Here is a 26,721-nt window from a genome sequence, read left to right on the forward strand (position 1 = left end):
TCGCTTTGCTTTGTATGGGAGCAGCAGCAGTGAACAGTGTGAATTTTTTTTATTTTTCTCCAGTATATGCTGCAAAGGACGCAGGACAGTGATGAGAATGTATCCCTGGAAGCCTGTGAATTTTGGCTGACACTGGCTGACCAGCCCATCTGTAAGGATGCCCTGTCCAATCACCTCTTGCAGTGAGTTCTTTCGTTTTGTTATGCCCAGAAATACTGAAACTGTTGTTTTGTAACCTTGCATAAGCCGAAGCTGTGCTTACATTTATTTGAAATTGTGCACTTAACTAGAGCTTAAAGGCAAATTCCTCCCTTTTGGACCATGTTTCATAAAACATGGTCACACACGCTATCCACAAGCATATACCCCCCCACCCTACCTTAATTTGTTTGCTGACCACCTTACGTTGGCGTATGGTGGCATAGCTATTCTCCTGTGCCAGAGCATGTATCCAGTGCATGATCCAGCACTTCCAGGTAGGTGGCATACCGGCTATGCTGTGATTAGTCACAGAACACGCCGAATAGCGGGTGACGGAGAGTTTGTAGACACTAAAGTGCATGTTAACCCACAGGGTTAAATTTACATTATACTCAGTTGATTTGTGTAATGTCCCCCCATGACTGGTTTATGGGGGAAAAAAATACAGCTATATACCTGTTTAAAACGCAGATCGGCGCTTATGTGACCCACCTCCTCTCTCGGCCTGACATCTGCAACAGACAAGGCCAAGGATCCCCTTCTCACGTCAGGAGAAGGCGGCCCCACCCGCTGCAGCTGTCATGCAAGAGACAGGAGAGCAAGCAGGTCAGGTGAGCTCCGATCTGCACTCTGTCAACAGGTATATAGGTGCATTTTTTCATAAAACACAGTCCCAGGAGGACATAACATATAGCGCAAAAAATAACCATATAGGTGATCAAATACCACCAAAGGAAAACTCTGTGTGAAAAAAAAATGTATATTTAAATTTTGGGTCCAGCATGGCATGATCGCACAAATGTCAAAGTAGAAGTCCAGCCTCAGTTTTCACTCCTGTGACCTGAAGTCTGCTCTCTTCTGACCTCGCTAAGATCAGTCCAGGCACTGCGTCATCCCGACGTCTGAAGTCTGGTCCTGCCAGGTACCTGGACTGATGGCTGTCTCGGCCTCTCGGTGAGATGGCCGCTCAGCACTGCAGTAAGCGTGGAGGAGCAGAGCTGCTGATTGACTTTCAGTCATCAGCTCTCCTCTCGGGGCTGAAAGAACCGAGCCATCAGCGATGCTCGGTTCTCAGTGCAGACACCACCCAGGTAAGTATGATTTATGGGGAAAAAACTGATTCCCGTACTTCTCCTTTTTAAAGTTAACACCGTGCCAAAAAGCAATGGTCTGGTCAGAAAGGTGGGTAAATCTCTTCTGGAGCTGAAGTGGTTAATGAGGGGTGCATAGTCTTTGCGGCTTCCTTGTTTTTAATTTTGGTGCCTATTCGTAGCTCTGCCCACAACATCAAGGTCTCTGAATCAAAATGACTACAAGTCCTATCTGCCAATGCTGTGCAGGGACTTGGCAGAAACACATGTAAAGCAGACAGGGTCATGACATCACTGCAATCGTAGTCCAGCCACTCTTCCTTCAGCCTCATATTCATATTAAAAGGTCTGTGCAGGGGGTTTGCCTGTGCTTTGCACCCGTGTTTCGCTGATGGTGGGTGCAATGCTCTGCAGTCTACAATGCAAAAAAATAGTAAATCCACATTAATTATCAGATCGATTTTGTTGCATTTACTCTGTTGTAAAAGGTGGCTTTTAAAATTCTGCAAATCTTGTGACTTTCACACATCTGCCATGAGAAGGAGTCTCTTATTTTATCTTTTGCAGTTTCCTCTGCCATCGGTCTCTGTTGGACGGTAACAAAGCACTGTGCCCAGTGAGCAGGCAGAACTGAAATGTTTTGTGGCAAAGGCACTTAAATTGCAGAATTTAAAAATAACCAGCAGGATAAAAACTTCAGTTTATTTGGCTGCCTGTTTAATCCAGTGCTATGTAAAGTTAAACTTTTTTTTATTTTTTTTCTTCTTTCTTGTAGGCTGATTCCTATCCTGGTTAATGGAATGAAATACAATGAGATTGATATTATTCTTCTAAAGGTGAGGATGATTTGTGTAACTTTCCTCTTAGTGGCAACCCCCGCAAAAGCCTCAAACGCTGCTTTCTGGGGGGAGCATGGTTTTTGTAGGTATCTACAAAACAATTCAGCAGAACCGACCCTTTTTGGCTGCTGAGGTGCAAAATTGTGCTGCTTTGTGAAACCCTCTGGAAGCGTTTGGGGCCCTCTAATTTTCCAGTTGACCACCACTGCTCTGTAGTAATCCCTGTTGCTCCTCCAGTTGCTACATAAGAGGGGTGGGGGGGTAAATGGAGGAAAAGGGGTAGGGCAAGCACAGATAAGAGAAATATGCTAGGAGAGGAGGGGGCTGCTTTAGGGAATTGTCCTGGTGTGGTCAAGTTTTTGTACAGGGTTCCAAATTTACATTACAAATTAATTTTTTTTATATGGAAAAATTAAAATACCTTCAAGTAAGCTTTTAAAATGGATTTTCCTGTGCTTTTTTTTTACCAGGAGTTTTGTAATTTATTGACCATCTCTATATGCTATAACATAACTGAGGCACAACAAAGCCACTAAGAATGGTTTATTTTCTTGCTTTGATCAGGGAGATGTTGAGGAAGATGAAACCGTTCCAGACAGTGAGCAGGACATCAAGCCTCGCTTCCACAAGTCACGCACTGTGACCCTGCAGCACGAGGAAGACAGGGCTGAAGGAGAGGAAGATGCAGACGATGATGACGACGACGATGATACATTATCTGACTGGAATCTGAGTATGTACCGTTGTTACAATGCCAAACCAATGTCTTCCTGAAATGATGCAGAATGCTTGTCCTGAGTTAATACTGAGGGTCCTTTGTATTCATACTGGCTGATCAGATAGTCTTGTGTACTAAATCGTGAATGCACATTGATTTGCCTTACAAAGTAATCACAGCTTACTGCTTTTCTTTAGGGAAATGTTCCGCTGCAGCTTTGGATGTCCTGGCTAATGTTTTTCGAGATGAATTGCTTCCTCACCTTCTCCCCCTTCTCAAGAACCTCCTCTTCCATCCAGAATGGGTCATAAAGGAGTCGGGAATACTTGTTCTTGGCGCCATTGCTGAAGGTCTGTTTTTATATGTGTGTTCAGAACAGCTTTGTGGTTGGTACTGGGATGACTTTTCTTGCTTTCAGGACACCTTGTGTTTGTGAAAAAAAAGTACGCTAATGGGTTATTGGCCGTCTGCCTGGTTCTTTCTATGACGGCATGTGAAATGTTGGCTTTTAACTCCATTTGGTCTGTGATTGGCAGATGCTAAACTGCTGCATATTGTCTGTACATAAATATGGCAGATATTCTTTGAATCTTTCAAAACCTTCATAGGAGAAAATCACCTTGAAGCCATGCTGTGCTCCACATTTGTGCTCAATAGACAAACTCACCAGAGGTTTAAATCTCTTACATTATTCAGGTCAGCCTGCACTTATGATAATCTTTCCATCCACGTGTTATGTGCTTGTCCATTCCACTATTTCCTCAAGTTATCCAAAATGTAAAATAGACTTGAAACAATTAAAATTTTAAGAGAATGCTGATGCACTCACTTTCTTGGAAACGGCAAAAAAAGTCTGGCGCCAGGAAACTGGGACATTTGTAACAATGGGAGTAATTATTTATGTCCTCCTTGTGCCCAATAAGGGGTTATATGGATGAACACACCAGGAGAGATGTGATAAGTGCATACAGTCAATGGCTTCCATAAGGAAGAGCGCTATTCGAGACAGTCTTGTGCGGACATATAAAGGCAAAAATCATTAAGAACCATTTATGGATTTATTGTTGCCAAAAGATTTTTTTGTAAAAAAATCATTAAATTCTTCTTTGCGTACGTGGACATCAGGGATTTCTTTTTTTTTTTTTTTTTTTTTTTACAACTGACAGTGTTGTGTTGACTTTTTAAGTGTAAATCGAGCAAATGACTTTGTTTTATAGGTATTGTCGGTGTTTCCATATCATGTTTATACTTGTTCAAATATTCAATGTGTTAGTTTTCAATAGTTCTGTAATTTCTCAGGTTGCCAGTAAAAAAGTGTTCCGCCAGTCAATTTTCCATGTTTTTGTCAGTAAAAAAATGCCGCGGGAGGTTGGCCAACCTGCTGCAATGACACCTTATGGCGGCAGCCAATGGACCGGCTTGACGATAAATTTGCTGCAGTGATGGAATCCTCATGCATTCCCTATGAAATCCACACAAACTGGGAAGGGGGAGGGAAAACCCAACTTCTGTTAGGACCAGAAGACTATGTGGAGCCTCTACCGTGTCCCTGAGCGGCAGCACAACTAGCCAGCTGTAAGTGGAGAAGGGCCGGTAGACAGTCAAAGCAAGCCCCCACTAGGAACCAGTGAGCATGGGACTCCCGGGTGTGATGTCAAGTGCTCATGGGGACCAGATTCAAAGCGAGGTTTGGAGCTCATCTGTGGAAGGAGCTTGCATCTATTTAGATTTGTTCACACATCTTGCAATGCCAACGTTGTTTACAGTGTGTTCATAGGTTTATGCCCACCTATCTATATTGATTTACCGCTAAATGCATTATAACAAATACACATTCTTTAACTTCTTTTTAAATCCTTATCCTAGGTGTGTGTGTGTGTATATGTGTGTGTGTGTGTGTGTGTGTGTGTTTATATATATATATATATATATATATATATATATATATATTATATATATATATATATATATATATATATATATATATATATATATATATATATATATATATATAGCTTTTGTTGATATCCTGTATTTAAGTTCTGGGTGTCTTTGAAATGTTAACATCCTATAATTTTTTTTTTTTTTTTATTTTTTTGTCCTGTACAGGTTGCATGCAGGGAATGGTTCCCTACCTACCAGAGCTCATCCCTCACCTCATTCAGTGCCTGTCTGATAAGAAAGCTTTGGTACGCTCAATAGCTTGCTGGACTCTGAGTCGCTATGCCCACTGGGTAGTCGGCCAGCCTCCCGACCAATACCTGAAACCCCTCATGACTGAGCTGCTTAAACGCATCCTGGACAGCAACAAACGGGTGCAGGAAGCCGCATGCAGGTATTGCTATCGGGGTTAACTGATTTTAGATCAATATGTCACATCTATCATCCCAACTTGCTTTTTATTGAATTGTGAGAAAATAAGTTGGTTGTATTAAAGCAGAGCTCCACCCAAAAAGGGAAACTCTGCTTTTCTGCGCACCCCCCTCCAATTGGCACATTTGACACTTTTTGGGGGGGGGATTAATGCGGATACCTGGTCTTGACCGCGGCAACATTCGGTTTTTTTTTTATTTAATTTTTTTTTTTTTGGAGTCTGAGGCTCTGCTTTTAAACCCACAACCAACACATTATATTACAGTTTTACTTGTTCTGTATTAGTTATTTTATAGGCTTTTTTTTTTTTTTTTTTTGTCTTTTACACCTGTTGATCTTGCCAGTATATCCGTTTTTTAACCTCAACAGACTACGCTGTCCCACAAGTGTGTTATTTACCACTGACATTTGTGCTTACAATGGTCAACTTTTATTTATTTTTGTAAAGGCTTTAACCTAGAAGAGAAAATGTTGATATAGCTGTTTAAAAGTGTTTGGCTGTGACCCCCCCCCCCCCCATGCATGACATCACTTCTGCAAATGCGCGCTGGTGCCACGGCACAGAGCTCTGGGTAAATGATGCTGGTATGCTACGTCATCACAGGTCAGCCATTCAAGTGGCTGTAGGGACTCCCCCTGTAGTTACTGAAGCCTGATTTCCATCCAGTGATGTGCGCAAAAGCAGAGGCTCTCTCCCTTCTCATTGGCTCAAACACAGCAGCTGTTGCTGTCAATTGCAGCTTGTGGGGGGGGGGGGGTGTAAGCGCGGCCGAGAAAATTCTGTGTTCATAATGGTTGCAGAAGAGTTGAATGTCTGCTTTCTCCCTTTTTCGTCTAAAACTGCTCTGCTTTACCTTGGCGTTTAGAAGGCTGGGAAACTGCGAAGACACTGCTGGGAGTGGAGAGCTCGGCCATTGAGAATGAGCAATGCTGATAGTGGAAGGCTTTCTACTGTAAACTGAGAATTACTCCACAGTTCTTGTAGTTTCTTTAGGGGTCAGCGAGGGCTTGTTTTTATAGTAGTAGTAAACTGGCATGTATTTAATTTTTTTAAATCTGCAAGGTAAAGTTATGTGCTAGTATATTCATGGCATACTAGCACATTGTGGCACTTCCCTTAAAAACAAAGCCCTCCAGTGGTCTTCCAGCCACCTGTCCACGCTGCAATGAAGTCACTTCCACGCAGGAGCTGCTATTCAGGGCACAGAACTCTGAGGGAATTGCTGGTGCATGTTTAGGAGATCTTTACTGTACCTGTATTTACTATACCGAATGAGTAGGCTTTCCTATTGGTGAATGTCAACCATAGGAGTTTACTCCCACTTTAAGCATATTTACAGCGTGTGAAGTGTACATATTTGAATGTCAATATCCCTGCCACAGTTGTATTTTAGGGGATGGCTCGATAAGTCACCGCTCCTTTCTTCTTCCCACAGCGCATTTGCCACTCTGGAGGAAGAGGCGTGTACAGAGCTTGTACCATATTTAAGCTTCATCTTGGACACACTGGTTTTCGCTTTTGGAAAGTATCAACATAAGAACCTCCTAATCTTATATGATGCCATTGGGACACTAGCAGATTCTGTTGGACACCATTTAAATCAGCCGGTGAGTTTTTTTTATTTTTTTTCCTCTTGTAAGAGGGGCAGTTGCTGGGATGTGCTGGTAAATGACATTTGGAGCCATACCTTAGCAGAATGTGTCTCTGGAGGTGATGCAGATAATGAGATTGAAGTTGTCTGATGATGTTTCCGTATTCATACTGTCTGATCCAGAGATGGGGGCGTTCGCTAAAGGCCAATGTCACCTCCTACCTAAAAAAAAAAAGTTTGGAGCTGGACTTGTATATTTAAAAGCAATACTTTTTATGCAGTGTTTTTATTTTGTATGGACATAAGTGGAGCTATTTGATCCAAAGTTTGAGTTTCTTCCTCCATGCTTTCAGTGCTGCATAATGGTTGTGACCACAATACAAATCTATCTCTAGGGCAAAACGGGTTCACTTTAATAATGACCATACCTGTTGAGTTACTTTCCTCTATATATACTTATTGCAGTCTTGAAGTGGTTAAAGTTTACAGAAACGCCAACGTATTTCAACTCATTTATAGACTTCTTCAGGGGCTTGGTAAGGTGGTATGGTCTATAACATAAATACGTGAATACCAGTGCTGTATTGGAGGAAGTCACATAATCCCATACACAAATTTACCAGGTTTTTTTTTTTTATTTTTATTTTTTCTACATTCCTAGTGACCAAATGGCAGTGCTCCATAGGTCATGTTAATATTAATGAGCAAGAATTTTATTCAGCCAACCAATTGGGTTGTAAAAAACTGTTTAGGGCAAGAGAGGGAGCCAGAAGCACCACACCCCTAGGTAGTATATAAAGAGAAGGAGAATATATATATATATATATATATATATATATATATATATATATATATATATATATAATGTTCCAAATATTAAACACATCTGTCAATGATTAAAACATTTTATTCAGTACTTCTTTAAAAACAAGAGGAGGTCTCCTGTGTCTTTGTAGTATAAGCCATTGTCTATAGTTGGACACCAAGTAAAAAAAGGTTCATCTATAGACTATACTCTCTCCAGATGTCTGCTTTGTGTGCGTAGCAGTTACACACGGGTCCCACTGTTGTTGTTTTTTTTTTTTTTTTTTTTAAATAAATTTAAAAAATATATATATATATATATATATATATATATATATATATATATATATATATATATATATATATATATATATATATATATATATATATATATATATATATAATATATATATATATATAATTATAATTTCTGTACTGAACCAAGATCAATAATTCATGTTTACAACAATAATTTGTCTTCTAATACAGGAGTACATCCAAAAGTTGATGCCCCCTCTAATCCAGAAATGGAATGAGTTGAAAGATGAAGATAAAGACCTCTTCCCACTTTTGGAGGTAAAATTTCAGTTTTTATTTTGATGGCAAGGGGTGGTCACCAATTCAAACTTTTTCCTGGGGATTGATGTAGAACCAGAAGTCTGAATTCCTCATGTTGGTAGTTTATATTCATACTGTCTGACCTCAGAGTTGCTATGCACTTTATTTTTCTCAAATATCTGTGGTTGTCATTTTATAACTTTAATTTTATTAATTTTAGTGCTTGTCCTCCATTGCGACGGCACTGCAAAGTGGGTTCCTACCATACTGTGAGCCTGTCTATCAGAGGTGTGTGACTCTGGTGCAGAAGACACTGGCCCAAGCCATGGTGAGTATTCTACAAGCTGCTTTTCTTCATAATTATCCACCCTGTGCCCCACTCATCTTTATGGGTTGTTGTCTGCTGTGTCCTTGACAGATGTACAGTCAGCACCCAGATCAGTATGAAGCTCCCGATAAGGATTTTATGATAGTAGCCTTGGACCTCCTGAGTGGGCTGGCAGAGGGGCTCGGTAACAATGTTGAGCAGCTGGTGGCAAGAAGCAACATCATGACTCTTCTGTTCCAGTGCATGCAGGTAAGAATGGTCTCCTTTTGGCTTTCAAAGGTGGGGACACAATTTATAAAAAAAAAAAAACTTTTCTCCGATGGCCATGGGAAATTGTCAACCTTTAAGATATTCTGCCACCTACAGGAGGATTGGGCACTAGCAGGCAAACTGTATAGTAACCCAGGGTTATACAATCGCTATTTGCTCCCAAGCTTTAGTTTTGTTGCTGGTGACCGAGGAAGATGGAAATTACTTTTTTGCTCAGCCAATTTAGGATTTGGTCCTTCCCCCCCCCCCCCCCCCCCCTTTCTTCCTAGCAACTTTTCTTCTTTTCAATTAGGATTCCTCTCCCTATAGTTACAGAAAGTCTTTGTTTTCTTGGAGCTCACCTGCACAGTTATCCTTAATCTAAACTTATGTTCTTTCTGTAATTGGACCCCACTGGATGGGCAAAATGCTTGGCAGGCTACAGAAATGCTAGTCTTAAATCTCTTGGGTTCCATCTATCTCGGTGAGATGGCCAAATCTGCAGCCTGCAGTGATGTCCAAAGGGTTTTGAGATGCTACCCTAGGCTGGCCTACAGGTGTCAAGTCATTTTGTATGTGGCAGTATAACCAAGGTTTGGCTTTCAGTGTTCATCGGTGGACTCCAAGAAACGCATAAAAGGATTCTACTACAGGGAGTTTGAGAACCTGTTTTGTTTGTTTTTTCTGTGGCACGTGGTTATCTGAGTCTTACTCATTGAGATGGCCAGAATGCCCCTCAACAGGTTTCAATTTACACAGAATTCAGAGCTTGCTTTCCCTCCCCTTTTCAGGACATAATGCCAGAAGTTCGACAGAGTTCCTTTGCTCTCCTGGGTGATCTGACCAAGGCGTGTTTCCTCCATGTAAAACCTTGCATATGTAAGTATCAAAAGTGAATCATTTTTTTATTTTTTCTTATGGTCAGGATTAAAAAAAAAAAAAAAAAAAATGCTGCCTGTGTGTTTTATTCAACAAGCAGATGTAGTTGATAATTTTTAGCTTTCACTTGTCTTTAAAAGAGAAGTAAGGTCGCAATGATGAACGTTTCCACGCCATTCGTAGTTTCCTCCAGACCTGAGTCGAAAGGCTCATGATGGCTTAATACCTTCCTTGGATGTCTGAGCGATCCGATACAGCTAGCTTTTCCTAACGAGGTGTTTGGATGGATTGAGGGTCTACTTGCAGGGGTCTCCAAACTATGGCCCTGAATTTGCATCGCATACGAGCCAAATTTGCACATTACCTTTTTTTGGTCCCAAGCAGAATCGGATTGCATGGGTGTTCACACCCATGCGATCCAATTCCTATCCAAATTTGCTGATCGCACTGCACTATGCAAACTGATCTGGGGGTGTCATTGACTTTTAACTGCGGTTCTCATAGGGCAGTGTGAACTGCTGCTGGGAGACGTGATGCCAGGAACCTGCAGTGGATTCGCAGGGGTCCCGCATCCCAGCAGTGTGAACCAGCCCTTGATTGACATTGCTGCCAACGCCTAGATTCTAATCGGCTAGTGAAGTCCCTAACAACGTCTTAAAAAAAAAGAGAAGTAACGTTTTTCCCCCCCCCTAGTTATACTTGCCTTGGTGGATGGAGCATCTGACTGATGCTGCATCTGTCCCCTGGCGTCTCTGCACTGAGAACCGAGCCACCGAACACTGCTGATGGCTCGGTTCTCACTCCTCCCCGAGCAGAGTGATGCTGACTGTTGGTCTGCATCGCTTCTGCTCTACTTCTCCGTGCTCATTGAGCCGTGCTTGCTGAGACTGCCATCAATCAGGGCAGCTGGAAGATACAGACTTGGAAGTTGGGATGACGTGGTTCCCCCCGACTAAATGGCAGTGACGTCAGCGAAGAGCGGACTTCAGACCACTCTGCTGAAAACGGGTCACAGGAGTGCAAAACCCTTTAAAAATTCTGCACGATTTTGAGGCACCCCATTCTAAATTGTAAATAATGAAACTAGTAGTTTTACATAATGCAGCAACATCTAACACTAGAGGTAATTTATTCGTACATAGCAAATACACTTATTACACTGGTGCTGACTAGGATTACACTATTTCTCCTCCCTCACTTGGCTAAAGTGACCCCAGTGCTAATAGAGAGAAGCAAACAAGGATACTGTGCAGGAGCCTGACATCTCCTTTATCAGCCGATGACATCATTGATTGTCAGGATGCCGGCGGCTTTGCTGCACAGTGCCTAAGGTCGTAATGGTGCACAATGATAAACAAAAAGGCAGACTCGATGCCACCCACTGACTTGTATACAATTTGTGGGTATTTTAGCAAGGCACCCCCTGAAGAAGCCAGATGGCACACGGGTTTGGAAAAGGATGTTTTAAAATCTGACTGGTGAAATAAAGAACACTTTATTTCACCAGTCAGATTTTAAAACCTTTTTCAAACCAGGGTGCCGTCTGGCATCTTTAGGTAATTACGAATTACATTCAGAGAACTCCTCTAATTTTATCATAAGTGAAACAACGGCTGGTTGTAAAAGTACCCTAGATGCCTTTTTTTTTTTTTTTTTTTTGTATAACTAATGCATTCTTACTGATCTTGTTTAACAGCGGAGTTCATGCCTATACTCGGTACCAACCTGAATCCAGAGTTTATCTCTGTCTGTAACAATGCCACCTGGGCCATTGGCGAGATCTGCATGCAGATGGGTAAGAATCATTGTTTTTCTTTAGTATTTTTACCATATACTGGATTTAAAAAAATGAGTGTGCCTTTGTTTTAGAAACTAGGCCCCCCCCCTGTATACACCGGTGCGACTTGTCATGCCATTTCGCAGTTCCAAATCGCATGACAATTTGCACCCTATTGTTGGAAATGTAACCGTTCAAATCGGTGCGACTCCGACTTAGCGGTGCTGCACTGATTTGAAAATTCCTGTAATTTTTTTTTGTATGTTTGTTTTTATGTTTTTGTAATTTCAGGAGCAACTTGCACAGACATCTGTACATAAAGATGTCAGGCAAGTCGCACCTTAAATCGTGCTACTTCAAGCACAATTTCCAAGTTTGCTAAATGTTGCCTTCTTCACACCTTGTTACTTCAATGCCAGCAGCTGTAAAATTTAGTTTTTCTGTATATTTGCCTTCAGTTTAGTTTAAGACCCCTTTCGCACTGAGGCAGTTTTCATGCGTTTTAGCCCTGAAAACTGCGCCTCATGCCTCCCCAGTGTGAAAGCCTGAGTGCTTTCACACTGGGGCGGTGCGATTGCTGGACAGGAAAAGTCCTGCAAGGAGCATCTTTGGGGCGGTGTGGGAGTGCTGTATACTGCGCTTTTACACTGCCCCTGCCCATTGGAATGAATGAAAGGCAGGCACATCTCATTGGCGCATTCGGTGTACCCAGCTGAGTGCCGCTATTTCTGGTGTGCCAGATAAACGTGAAGGTTAATTAGCAGTGCAACTGGCTGTAGTTGCAATGCCAGTCCCCTTCCTACATGAAAAAAGAATGAATGAAAGGCAATTCGAAAGCGCCGCAACACAAGCGCTTTTAACCCCTTCTTGGTTAAAAGCGCCCCGCTAGCGGCCGAAAAGGGCCTAAAGCCCAACTGGTCAGATGTAAAATGCACAAATTGATAAAGCTCTGTGTTCATAATTGCACCCTTAAAAGTTAATTTTTAAGTGCAAGCACGGCAGGTGCCTGAACTTGAATTGGTATCAGCCTCTTGCTTGATTTTTACAGCAGAGTTCAGACTGGGAGAAGCAGAAAGAACTCAAGGAGCCAATCCGCTGATAGGTAAAATACTGATTAATTCAACAGTGATCTTTGTACTGCTTTCGCTGTCCAACCTGGGGGGGAGGGACAAGATCTTTAGGTGTTATTAAACTGCGGCAGAGAAAAATCTTGTCTCCTCCCCTCAGGGCTAAGCAGTGTAAATCACTGACCTGGATGGACAGATGCAAAACCTTAGGCAAGGTAAATTGTTCACTATTTATGTGCTTTAATCTGTGTATTTAGCTGCTTGCTTGGAGTGCAGCTTTAACAATGGATCTGTTCACTAACAAAACCATAGAGAGCAGCTACAGAAAGCCGTTATTTCACGCTCCCTTTAGCTGCGCTCAGCCAGGATATTTGTGTTTTGCACATTCCAATAGATGTAATCTGCTTTAGCTTCATTCACACACATGCTATATTCTTCTTTTCTAAATGGCTAGGCTCCTATAAATGTGCAAATCTGCTTCATTTCCAGCCAGGTCAGACACAAATTAATGCAGATTCGTAGCTATTAACCACTTAAGGACCGCTGCACGACGATATACATCGGCAGAATGGCACGGCTGGGCACATCAACGTTTATGTACGTTGCCCTTTAAGCCCAGCCGTGGGGGCGCCCGCGACCCGGTCTGAAGCTCCGTGACCGCGGGACCTGCGGAGCCGATCGCCGCTGGAGTCCCGCGTTCGGTCCCTAGAGCTGAAGAACGGGGGAGAGCTGTATGTAAACACGGCTTCCCCGTTCTTCACTGTGGCGGCGGCATCGATCGTGTGATCCCTTTTTATAGGGGGACACAATCGATGACGTCACACCTACAGCCACATCCCCCTACAGTTGTAAACACACTTCAGGTCACACATAACCCCATCAGCGCCCCCTTGTGGTTAACTCCCAAACTGCAACTGTCATTTTCACAATAAACAATGAATTTTAAATGCATTTTTTGCTGTGAAAATGACAATGGTCCCAAAAATGTGTCAAAATTGTCCGAAGTGTCCGCCATAATGTCGCAGTCACGAAAAAAATCGCTGATCGCCGCCATTAGTGGCAAAAAAAAAAAAAATGATAAAAATGCAATAAAACTATCCCCTATTTGATTTGCGCAAAATTTATAGCGTTTAACAAATTGATAAACGCTTATTGCATTTTTTTTTTTTTTACCAAAAATAGGTAAAATACGTATCGCCCTAAACTGAGGGGGAAAAAAAACTTATATATATATGGGGATATTATAGCAAAAAGTAAAAAATATTGCATTTTTCAAAATTGTCGCTCTATTTTTGTTTATAGCGCAAAAAATAAAAACCGCAGAGGTGATCAAATACCACCAAAAGAAAGCTCTATTTGTGGGGAAAAAAGGACGCCAATTTTTTTTGGGAGCAACGTCGCATGACCACGCAATTGTCAAAGCGACGCAGTCCCGATTTTGCAAAGAAGGGGCCTGGTCCTTTAGCTGCATTTGGGTCCAGGGCTTAAAGCGGGAGTTCACCCGAAAAACAATTTTTAACATTAGATTGAGGCTCATTTTGTGAAGGGGAATCGGGTGTTTTTTTTTTTTTTTTTTTTTTTTTTTTTTAAATCGAAGCAGTACTTACCGTTTTAGAGAGATTTTCTCCGCCGCTTCAGGGTATGGTCTTTGGGACTGGGCGTTCCTATTTGATTGACAGGCTTCCGGCGGTCGCATACATCGCGTCACGAGTAGCCGAACGCCGGTGCGGCTCTATACGGCGCCTGCACACCGACGTTCGACTACTTTCGGAAAATCGGGACGCGCTGTATGCGACCGTCGGAAGCCTGTCAATCAAATAGAAACTCCCAGTCCCGCAGCCCATACCCGGAAGCGGCGGAGAAGATCGCTCTCTAAAACGGTAAGTACTGCTTCGATTAAAAAAAAAAAAACACCTGATTCCCCTTTACAAAATGAGCATCAATCTAATGTTAAAAATTGAGTTTTTGGGTGAACCTCCACTTTAAGTGGTTAAAAGCCCCCAAAAAAAGATACATTTAGGCCTCTTTCACACAGAGCGGACCGTTTTTGTGTCCACTCCGTGTGTGTCCGTCGGCTCAGCGGGAATCCCCGCTGAGCTGTCGGCAGACAGGGCGGTCCCCGCACACAGTGCAGAGACCGCCCTGTCTCTCCTCCGCTCTCCCCTATGGGGAATCGGATGTAGACGGACCGTCTGTCCGTCTGCATCCGATCCGTTCCGCCGGACGGAAGAAAAATAGGGTTTTCTTCCGTCCGCAAAAGCGGATCCTGACGGACGCGGATCGGACGTTGGCGGATGCTCCATCCACTAACGGACGCAATCCCATAGGGATGCATTACAAGTCCGTAAACGGACTTGGAATAAACAGACAAACGGTCCGCTAGTGTGAAAGAGGCCTTAATGTAATTGGTGTAAGTACCTACATTTATGCCTCTTGCAATCCCCTGTAAATCGGAGCTCAGACTGAGAGGGAAGGCAGCGTTAAAAGTCGTTCAGGTGTGCCATCTACAAATATGCTGACTAGGAACATGGTGGAGAGATAAAGAAAAGATGACATCAGTGTTTTTCCTTTCTGTGTAGCAGGGTGGAGAGAGGACACCAATTTTATCTGAAATCTAATGGATAAGGTGGTGACATCAGAGTGGGCGGGGATCTTCTATTGGAAATGTGGTTGGGGTTTGTCGCAGTTGAACATTTGGGAAGAAAACCTTTCGCTTACACCAATAGGATGCTGCATGAGATGCACTCCGTGATTTAAGTATTCGCCCATATCAGGCCCCTGCCCACATCCCCCCCCCCCCCATGCTGGGTCCCTGCTCTCGTCCCCCCAACCCCACTGAGTCGGTTTCCTGCCCCCCAAGTGCATTTGTGTTATGCAGCATGTTCTAAATTTTTATTTTTCTCTTTAAATGACCGCACTGGTGTGAACTATGCCATTGAAAACCATATAACCTACTGTATTTATTGGTGTATAACACTCACTTTTTTACCCTGAAAATAGAGGGTAATCTGTGCCAGCGTGTTATACGCAGGGGGCTATGGAAAGTTTTTATTTTTTTTACTGAAACTTCCCTTTTAAAGTTGGGGTGCGTGCATTACGCCGATAAATACGGTACTTTCCATGTGTTTTTGATGGAAAAAACGCACTGGACTGCATGTGGTGTGAACTGACCCTAAATTGAGGCAGCTGGAAGAAGATGCCCCTGCTGCTGTCACAAAGCAGGAATCACTGGCACCTGAGTTGTATACTGTATAAGCTTTTGGGATATATCTTTAATGTTAATGCCGTGCAGGTCGGGGATCAGACATGAGCCTGTAGTTCTGCTTCAATTTGTCTTTTTTGGCACTATATCCACTGGAGTATTTGCATTTTGCAGAGTAGGGACTGGCCAGAGAATTATTTTGATCCAGTTGGCCAACTTAAAGCGGTTGTATACCCTCCGGTCCTAATGTAACAATGCATATGTTTTTGAAGAACACATCGTTGTAAATCGATTGAGCACTATTGTTTTAACTACATTAGTTTACTGTTTTACAGATGATCGTTTAAAATAAATTCTCGAGTTATATCCGCGCCACAATACTTGTGGTCTTCCACAGTTAGTTTTATTTCCGCCCACAGTTTCTTCTTTGCTGTGTTATCCCGCGCGTGCGCAGCAAGTTCACTAGTCAAGCCTCTTCGTTCTTGGGGAGGAAATATCTGCCTAACCATCGCGGGATGTTAAAGCTGACGTCAACAACAGGAAATGACGCATACCCCGACAAACAAAGAATGGTTCCGGCAGGGTCTTGGGCTGCCGGATTTAACGATGATACGGCGCATGCGCGTATCAATGTCATCACTCCGCAATATAGCGGTAACTGAGAAAGGAAGCAATGGGGGGGGGGGGACACATTGCAATAGATTGAGAAGATGAGGAGACGTAATTGCATGGAAAGGTAGAGACTTGGGTATACAACCGCTTTAAACATGCATTGTGATTTTTGTGCAACTTTGCTAGAAAAAGTGTATAGCAGTATGCAAAGGGTTCATTCAGAATTTTATGTGTTAACATACATGTGGTCACGCCTCCTAAGTACCTGATGATGGGTTATATATATATATATGTATAAGGTATTGACATTTAAATACAGGGGTATCTTATTTCTAGTGCGTCAGTAACCTGCTCAGTCTAACAATGGCGTCTTTCTTCTAAACAGGAGCAGAGATGCAACCGTATGTCCCTATGGTTTTGAATAATCTTGTAGAAATTATTAACCGGCCTAACACCCCCAAAACGCTTCTTGAAAACACAGGTTAGTCAATTTTAGTATTGCATTTTCAAGTATTGGCAATTTTTTGGTGCCTCCATTGACTTTTCACTTTTTTTTTTTTTTTCTTCTTCTGGGTAATACTGTAAATATTGTAGCAATTACCATTGGACGGCTTGGCTGTGTGTGTCCCCAAGAAGTAGCTCCCATGTTGCAGCAGTTTATCAGGCCATGGTGAGTCAGTGGAATTTTGTTGTGATGTATTATAATTGCATTTTCTTTTTGTTTTGTAATCGTTTTTTGCATCATATGATCTTTATTTTTCAGGTGTACCTCGCTTCGGAACATCCGTGACAATGAAGAAAAAGACTCTGCTTTCAGAGGGATCTGTATAATGATTGGTGTGAATCCTGGTGGCGTTGTACAGGCAAGTATTTTTTTTTTGTAGACTTTTTTGTCATTAATAAAAAAAAAATTTTTTTTATTTATAGAGATTTATTTTTTAACATGTTTATTATTTAGGAGTAATGATTTTCTACTCTTTTTGACAGGACTTCATCTTTTTCTGTGATGCAGTAGCCTCCTGGGTCAGTCCAAAAGATGATCTGAGAGACATGTTCTATAAGGTGAGATGAGGCTGTATTGCCGCTTCAAGTCCTGTGGGTCCTTATTGAGAGTAGCTGCTTCTTCTGTTTGGAAGGATTGAGCTAATAAATAAGTAGCTAGTTTTGAAGTGTGGGCTGTCTGTTGTGCCTCCATAGACACTCGCAGCACCGCTAAGCCAAGGCTCTGCTCCCTACGGTTGCTGCTGATCTCAATGTCTCCTGTTGCGAGTAGGAAGTGAGGAGACCTGTTTTCTGTGGATACTTTACCCCTCTTTGTCTTGGAGACATTGAGGGGACGTTTTCTGTAGTTCTAAAAGTTTACTTATCCTAGGGTGCATTCAAATTACACTTTTGTTTTTTTTTTTTTGGTTTATTGCTAGCTGTAGCTCATCCCCAGGCTAAAGCCCAGTTTGTGGGCGTTCCCATGGGGAATTTACTGCACTAAACCCTTGCCCTCTCCCTGTTAAAAGCAATGTGCAGTGTTCGAGTCTGCTGTCCCCTTACACAGCACTAACAGTTTGTATAACTTCCTCCTTGGGGAAGCTGTGTAGAGACAGCGCTTTGTAAATCTTTGCTGACTGTGGCAGAAGTTTCAGGAGGCCCGTCCTGGCAATCTAATGTTTTTCTAGATGCCCAGCTTATTTGTTTTGTTTTCTTGCTGCCCTTTCCGCTGGGAAATCGACTCCCCCAGACAACAAAGCCTTTTCACATCAGCTTCTGCCAAGATGTGCTGAGCTGCTAACATTTTACAGGATTTCTCTCACCCTTCAGCTCCCCCTTACAAGGGGAGTATCTGCTCTTTACCCTCACTAGCATGGGCTCCTCTACCAGCCAAGCATTGTTTATTTCAGCTTTTTTTTCTGGGGTGTAGGCACAAAAAGGTCCCTGTAGAGATGACTAAAGGCATTAATTCATTCATCTGCATAGCTGTTTTGATTTGTGCTGGCCCCTTCCTCTGCTGGTCCCCAGCATGCACATGCCAGGTGGAGAGCATTGCTGTCTGTTGGCTATTCACCTCCTTGCTCCAATGTGATCGAAAAGCTATGAAGAGAGAGACAGAGTGCACAAGCCCCTAGTGCAACACCATTTAATGATCGAAAAATTATGAAGGGAGGGTTGGCCCGCTATCTGACCACACTGCTTAGCAGTCTCAGAACCTATAAAAACGGGACCAAGTGCAACATACACTTAGCCTTTTGAGGGAATGAAATTAATAATAAAAAAATACATTTTGTGTGTGCGTTTTTTTTTCTCTTCCGTTCATGGACGGACACAGCAGCATATTGACCTTTAGGGTATTATCCTCCTAGGAGATTGACTAGGCAGAAAAACAGCATGTTAAGTGTTAAACACTCGACACAGTACCTCCCCAGGGTGTTTTTTCTGGTGGCAATTACATCGGTCAGACGGGTGTCTGAATTGGCAGCCTTGTCTTGCGTGTCCTCGTCCGGCAAACCCAAAAGAGGCTGCGTTGCATTCCCTGGACGTGGTTCGAGCTCTACGGGTGTACCTATCTTCCAGGGCTCCGTTCCGGAGGTCGGATTTACGGTTCGTGTCGGTGACTGGTCCTAAGAAGGGTCTGGCGGTCTCGTCAGCCACCATTTCTAGGTGGATCCGGCAAGTCGTGATTCAGGCCTATGCCCTAAAAGGGCGGGCGCCTCCCCTTCCCGGTTACTGCACATTCGACCAGGGCAATTGGTGCCTCTTGGGCTTTCCGCCATTAGGCGTCTGTTTTACAGGTGTGTAAGGCAGCGACCTGGTCGTCAGTCCACACCGTCTGAAAGTTTTTCAAGGTGGATGTGAGTGCATCTTCAGATGCCTCCTGCGGCCGCAAGGTTTTACAGTCGGCTGTTTAAGGTTGAAGTTCCTCCGTTGAGAAGCTCTGGTTTGTTTGGGGTGAAGTTGGTTTGCCGGGTTTTCCCACCCCTCGATTTTTTGACACTGCTTGGGGACGTCCCTAAGGTCAATATGCTGCTGTGTCTGTCCATGAACGGAAGAGAAAATAGAATTTTTGTACTCACCGTAAAATCCATTTCTCCGAGTTCATGGACGGACACAGCACCCACCCCTCCTTTGTACTGCTTGTTTACGAACTGAGGCTGCAGAACAGAGTGGGGGATGTACCCAGGGGGAACCGCCCCCTGGGAGGTACTGTACTGTGTGGAGTGTTTAACACTTAACATGCTGTTTATCTGCCTAGTCAATCTCTTAGAAGGAGGATAATACCCTAAGGTCAATATGCTGCTGTGTCCGTCCATGAACTCAGAGAAATGGATTTTACAGGGAGTACAACAATCCTATTTTTTTTCTTCTAATACTTAAACTACTCCTAGCTTTTCCTCCCCAAAATGGATGCATTGTGCATTGGAGTGAATCACAACCCCATGGTAAGTTTGTGTGTAACTTGCCTCCTTTAGCTGTATACAGCAGGTTTCTGTGTCACTCCTCCTGGCTGAATCTCAAAGTTCAATGACTTCTGTTTCCTTCGTTTAACAGTCCTACATACTAGATGTGCCATGATCCTTTGAGCCTCTCTGTAGCCTAAGGGCGGGCCATGGGAGTCTCTTGTACCAGTACTGGGAGTTGGTGTTGGTGGGTCCTAGGGTTACTGTTGGTGTTTTTGGACCTTCATATAAATGGTGAAAGGTCTAAATGTGTCATACTGCCTCCTGTGTCATTTCTGTCTTGCAGCATGCCAAAGAATAATGGCTTACTGCACGACTGCAATGGGAGGCTATTATGAAGGAGTTTCCTTCATATGTAAATCACTTCAGAGGGCAGGGACTCTCCCTGTTCAGTTTGATCGGCATATTTAATTGGGCAGGATTGAATACTAATCGTGATCCATTCAATCCTGCCTAGCAGCACAGCTAGCGTATGAAGGTGTTTCCTCCTTGAGTAATGCTGTTATTTGTGAGGCGGGTCGTGAAAGGGACAGTCCGTCAGCAGGATATACAGAGTGTCGCATGATACAAATCCACAACTAAACCCAGAAAATCCGGGAAATCATGTAAAGCTAGTTAACAGATGCCAGTTCTTAAACCTATAATATGCATGGTGACATGCATTGTGTAGTGAAACTTGTCCAGCTAAAATAATTTTGAATGCCGCTTTTATGTGATGCAAGCCTGCAACTTAATCTTGTTTTTTTTTCCTGTTTAGATTTTGCACGGTTTTAAGGAGCAGGTGGGAGAGGAAAATTGGAACCAGTTTTCTGAGCAATTTCCACCTCTGCTGAAGGAACGTCTAGCTGCATTCTATGGCGTGTAATGTTAACTGGGGCAGATCTACACACACCCAGCGTGGGAGGTGAGATGTCTAATGTTATGGAATGAGAGGGGGTTAAACGGCACCCATTATACTAAAACAGTTCCTTGAAGGAGGATATGAGTGGTTGTTCTTTGTTCTGCCAGTAAGAGTGTTTTTTTGTGTAAAGATGAAGTCAGATTGGTTAACATGACCTGGCCTAAAATGTTTCTAAGGTGATAGCAGTGTGTACTTGCATTAGTGTTCATATTCTTCCCTGAGCTTCTGTGGAGTCTCTTGGATCCTAGGTGCATGTGAACATGTGGCCTCGACTTCTGATGAAAGAGAAACTTCATATCTGTACACAAGGGCAGAATGTTAAAAGACCACAGAGATAAAAAAAAAGTTAGAACTTTGGCCCGTGTGTATGTCGGGCTGTCCGATCAAAACATGACCGTCTCCTGATCAGCACTCTCAGCCAATGACACAGCGCGATTCGGAGTGTTCTGACGGAGGGGCAACAAACAGAACAAAAAAAGCTTAGCGTAGGAGATCACTGATCTAACCCGCCAGGTTGAACGAGGATAAAAAACGAATGGTGTGTTACCCGGCTTAAAGCCGGGTCTTCTCTCTCTGCCTTTTTCCTCTTTTGTGCGAATGCTCGGTTTTCAGGACAGGAGAGCTGAGAGGCACAGTAACTGCAGAACCGGGGGTGGGGCTAAGATGCACAGTCACTTAGGAAGGGGAGCTGCAATGCCAAATCACTGCTAGGAGAGGGAACATGGGGAGTTTAGCTGCTGAACTAGGGGGGGAGTTTAGCTGCTGTACTAGGGGGGGAGTTTAGCCGCTGTACTAGGGGGGGGAGTTTAGCCGCTGTACTAGGGGGGGGAGTTTAGCCGCTGTACTAGGGGGGGGAGTTTAGCCGCTGTACTAGGGGGGGAGTTTAGCCGCTGTACTAGGGGGGGGAGTTTAGCCGCTGTACTAGGGGGGGAGTTTAGCCGCTGTACTAGGGGGGGAGTTTAGCCGCTGTACTAGGGGGGGAGTTTAGCCGCTGTACTAGGGGGGGAGTTTAGCCGCTGTACTAGGGGGGAGTTTAGCCGCTGTACTAGGGGGGGAGTTTAGCCGCTGTACTAGGGGGGGGGGAGTTTAGCCGCTGTACTAGGGGGGGAGTTTAGCCGCTGTACTAGGGGGGGAGTTTAGCCGCTGTACTAGGGGGGGAGTTTAGCCGCTGTACTAGGGGGGGAGTTTAGCCGCTGTACTTGGGGGGGGGGGGGGGGGGGGAGTTTAGCCGCTGTACTTGGGGGGGGGGGGGGGGAGGAGTTTAGCCGCTGTACTTGGGGGGGGGGGGGGGAGAGTTTAGCCGCTGTACTTGGGGGGAGTTTAGCCGCTGTACTTGGGGGGGGGGGGGGGGGGGGGGTTTAGCCGCTATAATGAAACAAAGTACATGCGGCTGTAAATGGAGGATGTGCTACTCCACAATGGCTGTAGCTAGTACAGAGGACAGTGTGCTTGTAAAGAATTATGGCTTGTTCGAATATGTATATTATATGTATAATGTTAGTCTGCCACACTTTAAAATTGATGCAGGTCTGCTTGTAACTGTTTATATATAATTTTTTTATTGATTTGATTTTTAGGTTCCTGTTTGGTCCATGAGGTGATTGGAGAGAATGGTGTCCTACGCCCCCACACATCAGTCTTTAGCAGGGTTTCAGGGATCAGTATCCAGGGCCAATAACATCCTTCCACTCCAGACTTCATCCACCTGACTTCCAAGGAACCTCAGCGGAGCACAGGAGGACGTGAACATCATCAACATCCTCCCGCCACACCCCCCCACCCCCCCAGGGATCTTTTTAGTTTATATGTGGAGCATGATGGGAGGGGAGTTGAGTCTTAGGATTTACAATGTTACCCTTGTAGGGTGGGGGTAGGGGATGTACGGGGGGGCGGAGCTGGTCCCACGTCAGGATCTGTTATTGGGAGGGTAAGAGGGAGAGGAGGGTTGGAGGGTTAGACTAATAGAGTGGGAGGGAGGAGGGGCATCTACAGGTAGAGACATTTGATTGTTCCCCTGCAATTCAGCGCAGGTTAGAATCAAACCTTAAAAATAAAAAAATAAAAATTCACAGAAGAATAGGGTTGCAGCCACAGAACAGAAGGTCGGCCATCTTTTATAGGCCCAGAGTCAGAGGAAAGGGAAGAAATGTGAAGCTATGTGCTAGACACTTGGCGGATCTGCTTGGGTGAAAAAGGAAGAGTCTCGTTCCTTTGCCAGTTTGCACAAATGTTTAATTAGCTGACTACTTTTCATCCTTGTTTTCAATACGCAAGTAGATTGGGTCAGTAATATAAAAAAATAATGTGAGAATTTAATTGTGCTGCTGCTGTGCTTAGCCATTGCTATTGCTTGCACTTTTACTAACAGCCGCCAGGTAAGTGGGGTCTGAAAAGCAGAGCTAGTGAAGGATCCTGTAGAGGTCACATTGGAAAATTGCAATCATATTGCACTAGACGATTTTGAGAAAATCAATAATGAATTTGTGTTGGGTAATATTTCTGCATGGTTAATGCTCCATGTACAAAGGCCTCAAGGCTATGGAGCTGGACGCCACAGCACATCCATTTTTTGCTTTTAGGGCAGTAATACTTTGGTTCACCTCGTGAGGGAGCAGTGGTTGCTGTGTAAACAAAGCAGGTCTATGTTGCACTGGGAAGTAACTGTGTGCGGTTTATGTTCCTTAAAGTACAATTAAACTAAAACCTTTGCTGATCTACACAGGCTGTAAATGCTGATCCCTTTTGCTGAAAGGGTTGGTTTTCTGGCGGTCATGGAGACTGCTTTAATACGTTATGACATTGAGCAAGTGTGCCCATCTGCAGTTTGTAGTTACTGACATGTTCCTGGCCAGTAACTCTCTAAAAGTATAAAAGTCCAGAGGATTGGCACACCTGCAAGACTATGATTACCAAAGGCAACAGCCATTTCTCTTCCGTTCATGGACGGACACGGCAGCAATTGACCTTAGGGTATTATCCTCTCTTTTAGGAGATTGACAAGGCAGAAAAACAGCATTTTTTGTTCTGATGGCTTTATGCACTTTTTTTTTTTATGAAACAGTGACACCCCATTCCTTTAAAGCAGGAGAGATGGCTGCTGTTTAGTTGGTATAGTTAAGCTGTATTCATGCCTGATCCTCAAGGCTCCCCAGGGCTAGGTGCACCCCAGCACCCTAACCTTGGTGTGTAGACGGCTGTTGCTGAAGCATCACATTCAGCATGCAGTTGGAAAGCATTTAGACAATAACTTGAGCTTCTCTGTGTGCAGCCTTTAATTCAGATCTGTGAGTAGTAAATGCTGTTTTTTTTATTTTTTACTACTGGCTGTAGATTTCAACAGGCATTTAGTTGGGGATGAGCCCTGTAGATGTTCATTAAATGCCTGCTGAACATGGGTAGCTCTTTTTCAGCTCCCTTCCTGGTTGATCTGATTACAGATCTTAATTGGAAAGCTGGCTGTAGTTTTTTAACAAACCTTTAAAAAGCTCTGGGCTGAACTTTGGAGATGATTACTAAATATATGCTTTAAAGGGAAAGCCTTAAGCATGGTTAAAAATAAATATATAACCGCACCACAAGTCATTTTTGTGCTTCTTGCTAAAAAATCTTATCGTTTTTAAAATGCAGTCCTCTGATTGTTCCATAACTTTAAAATATGAATTTTCTGTGACGGTGGCAATGCTTAATGCATTGTGTGCCACTGATTATATGCAGCCAGTCTTCAGAATTTGTATGTAATTGGCCCCCTGCTCCTCCCATCTGTTTTCCTTTATTACCACGCTGGGACTGATCCTGCGATCTCAGCAGACAGCCTGTCCAGTTCAAGAATTGTCTGCAATCATTGTCCCCTTTCAGCAGAACAGCAGCAAGTACAACTGCAATGCTGGTATACTAGAATAGATGCATTCGTGGTGCATCCAAATAGGTGTTCAGTATCTTACAGTTTCTTTCTAAAGCTGCCACAGCCTTAGTAGAAAAGCCCATCCCCTTCCAGCAGCTGTAAAATGGGACTCTTCCTTGCTTGGTAGTCATTTGCAGAAAAACATTGCCTCTACTCAGTCAGGCCTGTTAACTCTGCGATTGCCAAAGCTTAGGTTTCCCAATGATTGCAAAGATTTGTCTCTGACTCAGCAGAAGGCATGTCAAACCTCTGCAAAGATCAGGGTTACACTTTGCAGCTTGCTGGCAAGGGACTGGCTTTTATTTCTCAAGCTGTGGCTGATTTTTAAACAAAACAAAGACTTCAGATTTGAATGCGTCTGGACTCTAGTTAACTAATTGAAACAGACATTTAGTTTAAGCTTTAAAAAAATGCCTGTGGTTTCTTTTTAGCCAAATAGGGTATGTTTTTACATCCAGGTCCTGCACAGTTGCTTGGAAGTGTATCGGATCTACCATATAACCTTTCTAAGGTAACAGTGCTGAAATTCTGTAACTTTTGCGTGCCTCCAAACTGATCCTCGTGGAGCAACCTGCATTCTCTGCGGTTTATGGGGCTTTGATCTCTGTCCAAGTTAAAATGAAGTCCTCCCTCCAATGACAAACTTTAACGCTAACTACTTTTAAATTCCAGTGGGCAGTGGAGACCCTGACATTTAACAGTTGAATGACAGGGGTGGAGATTAATCTTCACTGGGGCAAATAAGCTGCCATGTACAGTGTGAGCCTGCCATTAAAAGGGGCTCCACAGGGTCACAGGCCTACTAGAAAACTGCAAGGAGCTACGCTAGAGGGGGGATTTTTTTTTTTTTTTTTTTTTACACTAGATTTATCGGTTATTGGGGTTTGACCCAGGTACGCGCAGGCTTTAAGGCGCTGCACTTAAGCACTGTCACTTTAGAAACATTTGGTCCTGCTCAGAGTCAATTTTGATAAACACGGCAACCATTAAATCACTCATGAGGTTTGCAAAGAAAAAAAATAAAAATACATATAAATGTAGTTCTGATTTAACAATAGCCGTTGGACTTGGCATGTTCTACTTTGCCATCTTGAGGTCTAGGCCTATGCTAAAACATTCCACTTTTCGTTCCCCTAGCAGCGATTTATAAATATTTTAGGACTGGTAAGAATTCCAGGGCACAGGTAACGATGAAGGCATGATGTTGGATGACTTAGGATAGTATGGGCACTCAGCAGAAGGAGGCAGCAGCATGGAACAGCTCTAGGTTTAGTATGTGTTTAGGATGGGCATGGCCTTGAGCTTATGTGGACTGGTTTTAAGGGGGAAAATAATGACGGTTTGCAAATAAGATGGTTTACAGACAGTGTAGTGTGAGCTCCTGGGCCAAGACAATAGCGCCCACTCATTACCATCCTCACTTCCTGTTTTGTACAGTAGGGCACACCACTAGGCTCCAGTTGAATTCTGGGACTGTATATTGGTATTTGTGATGTAATGTTTCCTATGGTAAAACTGCAGTGTATTTAGTGTAAAGCCGTCTGCTTGCACCTTTGCTCAGATGAGAATTATATTCTCATTTTATGTATATTTTTTTTTCAATTTTTTTTTTTTTGTTAACTAAAATGCAGTTTTTTTGTGAGTCTGTGTTCTGTGTCATGTTTTTATTTGGGATTATAATAAATTGGTCTGTAGTGACAGTTAAAAGGTCACAATACATACATACATTCATACATACATACATTCATACATACATACATACATACATACATACATACATACATACACCACAACTTAAAAGGGGTTGTAGTGGTCAATTTTTTTTTTTTTTCCTAAAGAGCTTCCTTTACCATAGTGCAGTCCTCATCCACTTACCTCATCCTTCCATTTTGCTTTTAAATGTCCTTATTTCTTCTCAGAAATCCTCACTTCCTGTTCTTCTGTCTGTAACTCCACACAGTAATGCAAGGCTTTCTCCCTGGTGTGGAGTGTCGTGCTCGCCCCCTCCCTTGAGGGGGGGCGAGCAGGAGAGTCTGGACGCTCTCTAAGTTGCAGATAGAGAAAGGAGCTGCGTGTTAGTGGGCGTACTGACTCTCCTGCTCAAGGCAGGGGGCGAGCACGACACTCCACACCAGGGAGAAAGCCTTGCATTACTGTGTGGAGTTAGACAGAAGAACAGGAAG

The 26,721-nt window shown here is 43.4% G+C and overlaps 1 protein-coding gene and 3 non-coding genes across 5 annotated transcripts in view; all 4 read left to right on the forward strand.

Annotated features, from left to right (window-relative positions):
- Positions 1-26,180, forward strand: part of TNPO2 (transportin 2) — a 52,110-nt gene extending 25,930 nt beyond the window's left edge. Inside the window, exons 9-26 of one of the 2 annotated variants that reach the window (XM_040346558.1) lie at positions 64-182; positions 2,068-2,128; positions 2,696-2,864; positions 3,047-3,199; positions 4,959-5,184; positions 6,659-6,830; positions 8,108-8,194; positions 8,397-8,504; positions 8,595-8,753; positions 9,545-9,632; positions 11,329-11,427; positions 12,458-12,511; positions 16,676-16,771; positions 16,885-16,960; positions 17,054-17,153; positions 17,278-17,352; positions 20,494-20,640; positions 22,215-26,180. In XM_040346558.1, coding sequence (XP_040202492.1) covers positions 64-182; positions 2,068-2,128; positions 2,696-2,864; positions 3,047-3,199; positions 4,959-5,184; positions 6,659-6,830; positions 8,108-8,194; positions 8,397-8,504; positions 8,595-8,753; positions 9,545-9,632; positions 11,329-11,427; positions 12,458-12,511; positions 16,676-16,771; positions 16,885-16,960; positions 17,054-17,153; positions 17,278-17,352; positions 20,494-20,601 — 1,950 coding nt within the window. In that variant the 3' untranslated portion in view covers positions 20,602-20,640; positions 22,215-26,180. The remainder of the gene's footprint in view (positions 1-63; positions 183-2,067; positions 2,129-2,695; positions 2,865-3,046; positions 3,200-4,958; positions 5,185-6,658; positions 6,831-8,107; positions 8,195-8,396; positions 8,505-8,594; positions 8,754-9,544; positions 9,633-11,328; positions 11,428-12,457; positions 12,512-16,675; positions 16,772-16,884; positions 16,961-17,053; positions 17,154-17,277; positions 17,353-20,493; positions 20,641-22,214) is intronic. The other variant, XM_040346559.1, reaches the window with a different exon arrangement.
- On the forward strand, positions 6,928-6,997 carry LOC120934205. The gene has a single exon (XR_005748350.1). It is a non-coding gene; the product is annotated as a small nucleolar RNA SNORD41 (small nucleolar RNA).
- On the forward strand, positions 9,783-9,879 carry LOC120934011. The gene has a single exon (XR_005748171.1). It is a non-coding gene; the product is annotated as a small nucleolar RNA SNORD14 (small nucleolar RNA).
- On the forward strand, positions 12,088-12,216 carry LOC120934192. Its single transcript, XR_005748338.1, has one exon. It is a non-coding gene; the product is annotated as a small nucleolar RNA SNORA19 (small nucleolar RNA).
- Positions 26,181-26,721: the final 541 nt, after the last annotated feature.

The sequence above is a fragment of the Rana temporaria genome, chromosome 3 (genome assembly GCF_905171775.1).
Source record: "Rana temporaria chromosome 3, aRanTem1.1, whole genome shotgun sequence".
Lineage (NCBI taxonomy): Eukaryota > Metazoa > Chordata > Amphibia > Anura > Ranidae > Rana > Rana temporaria.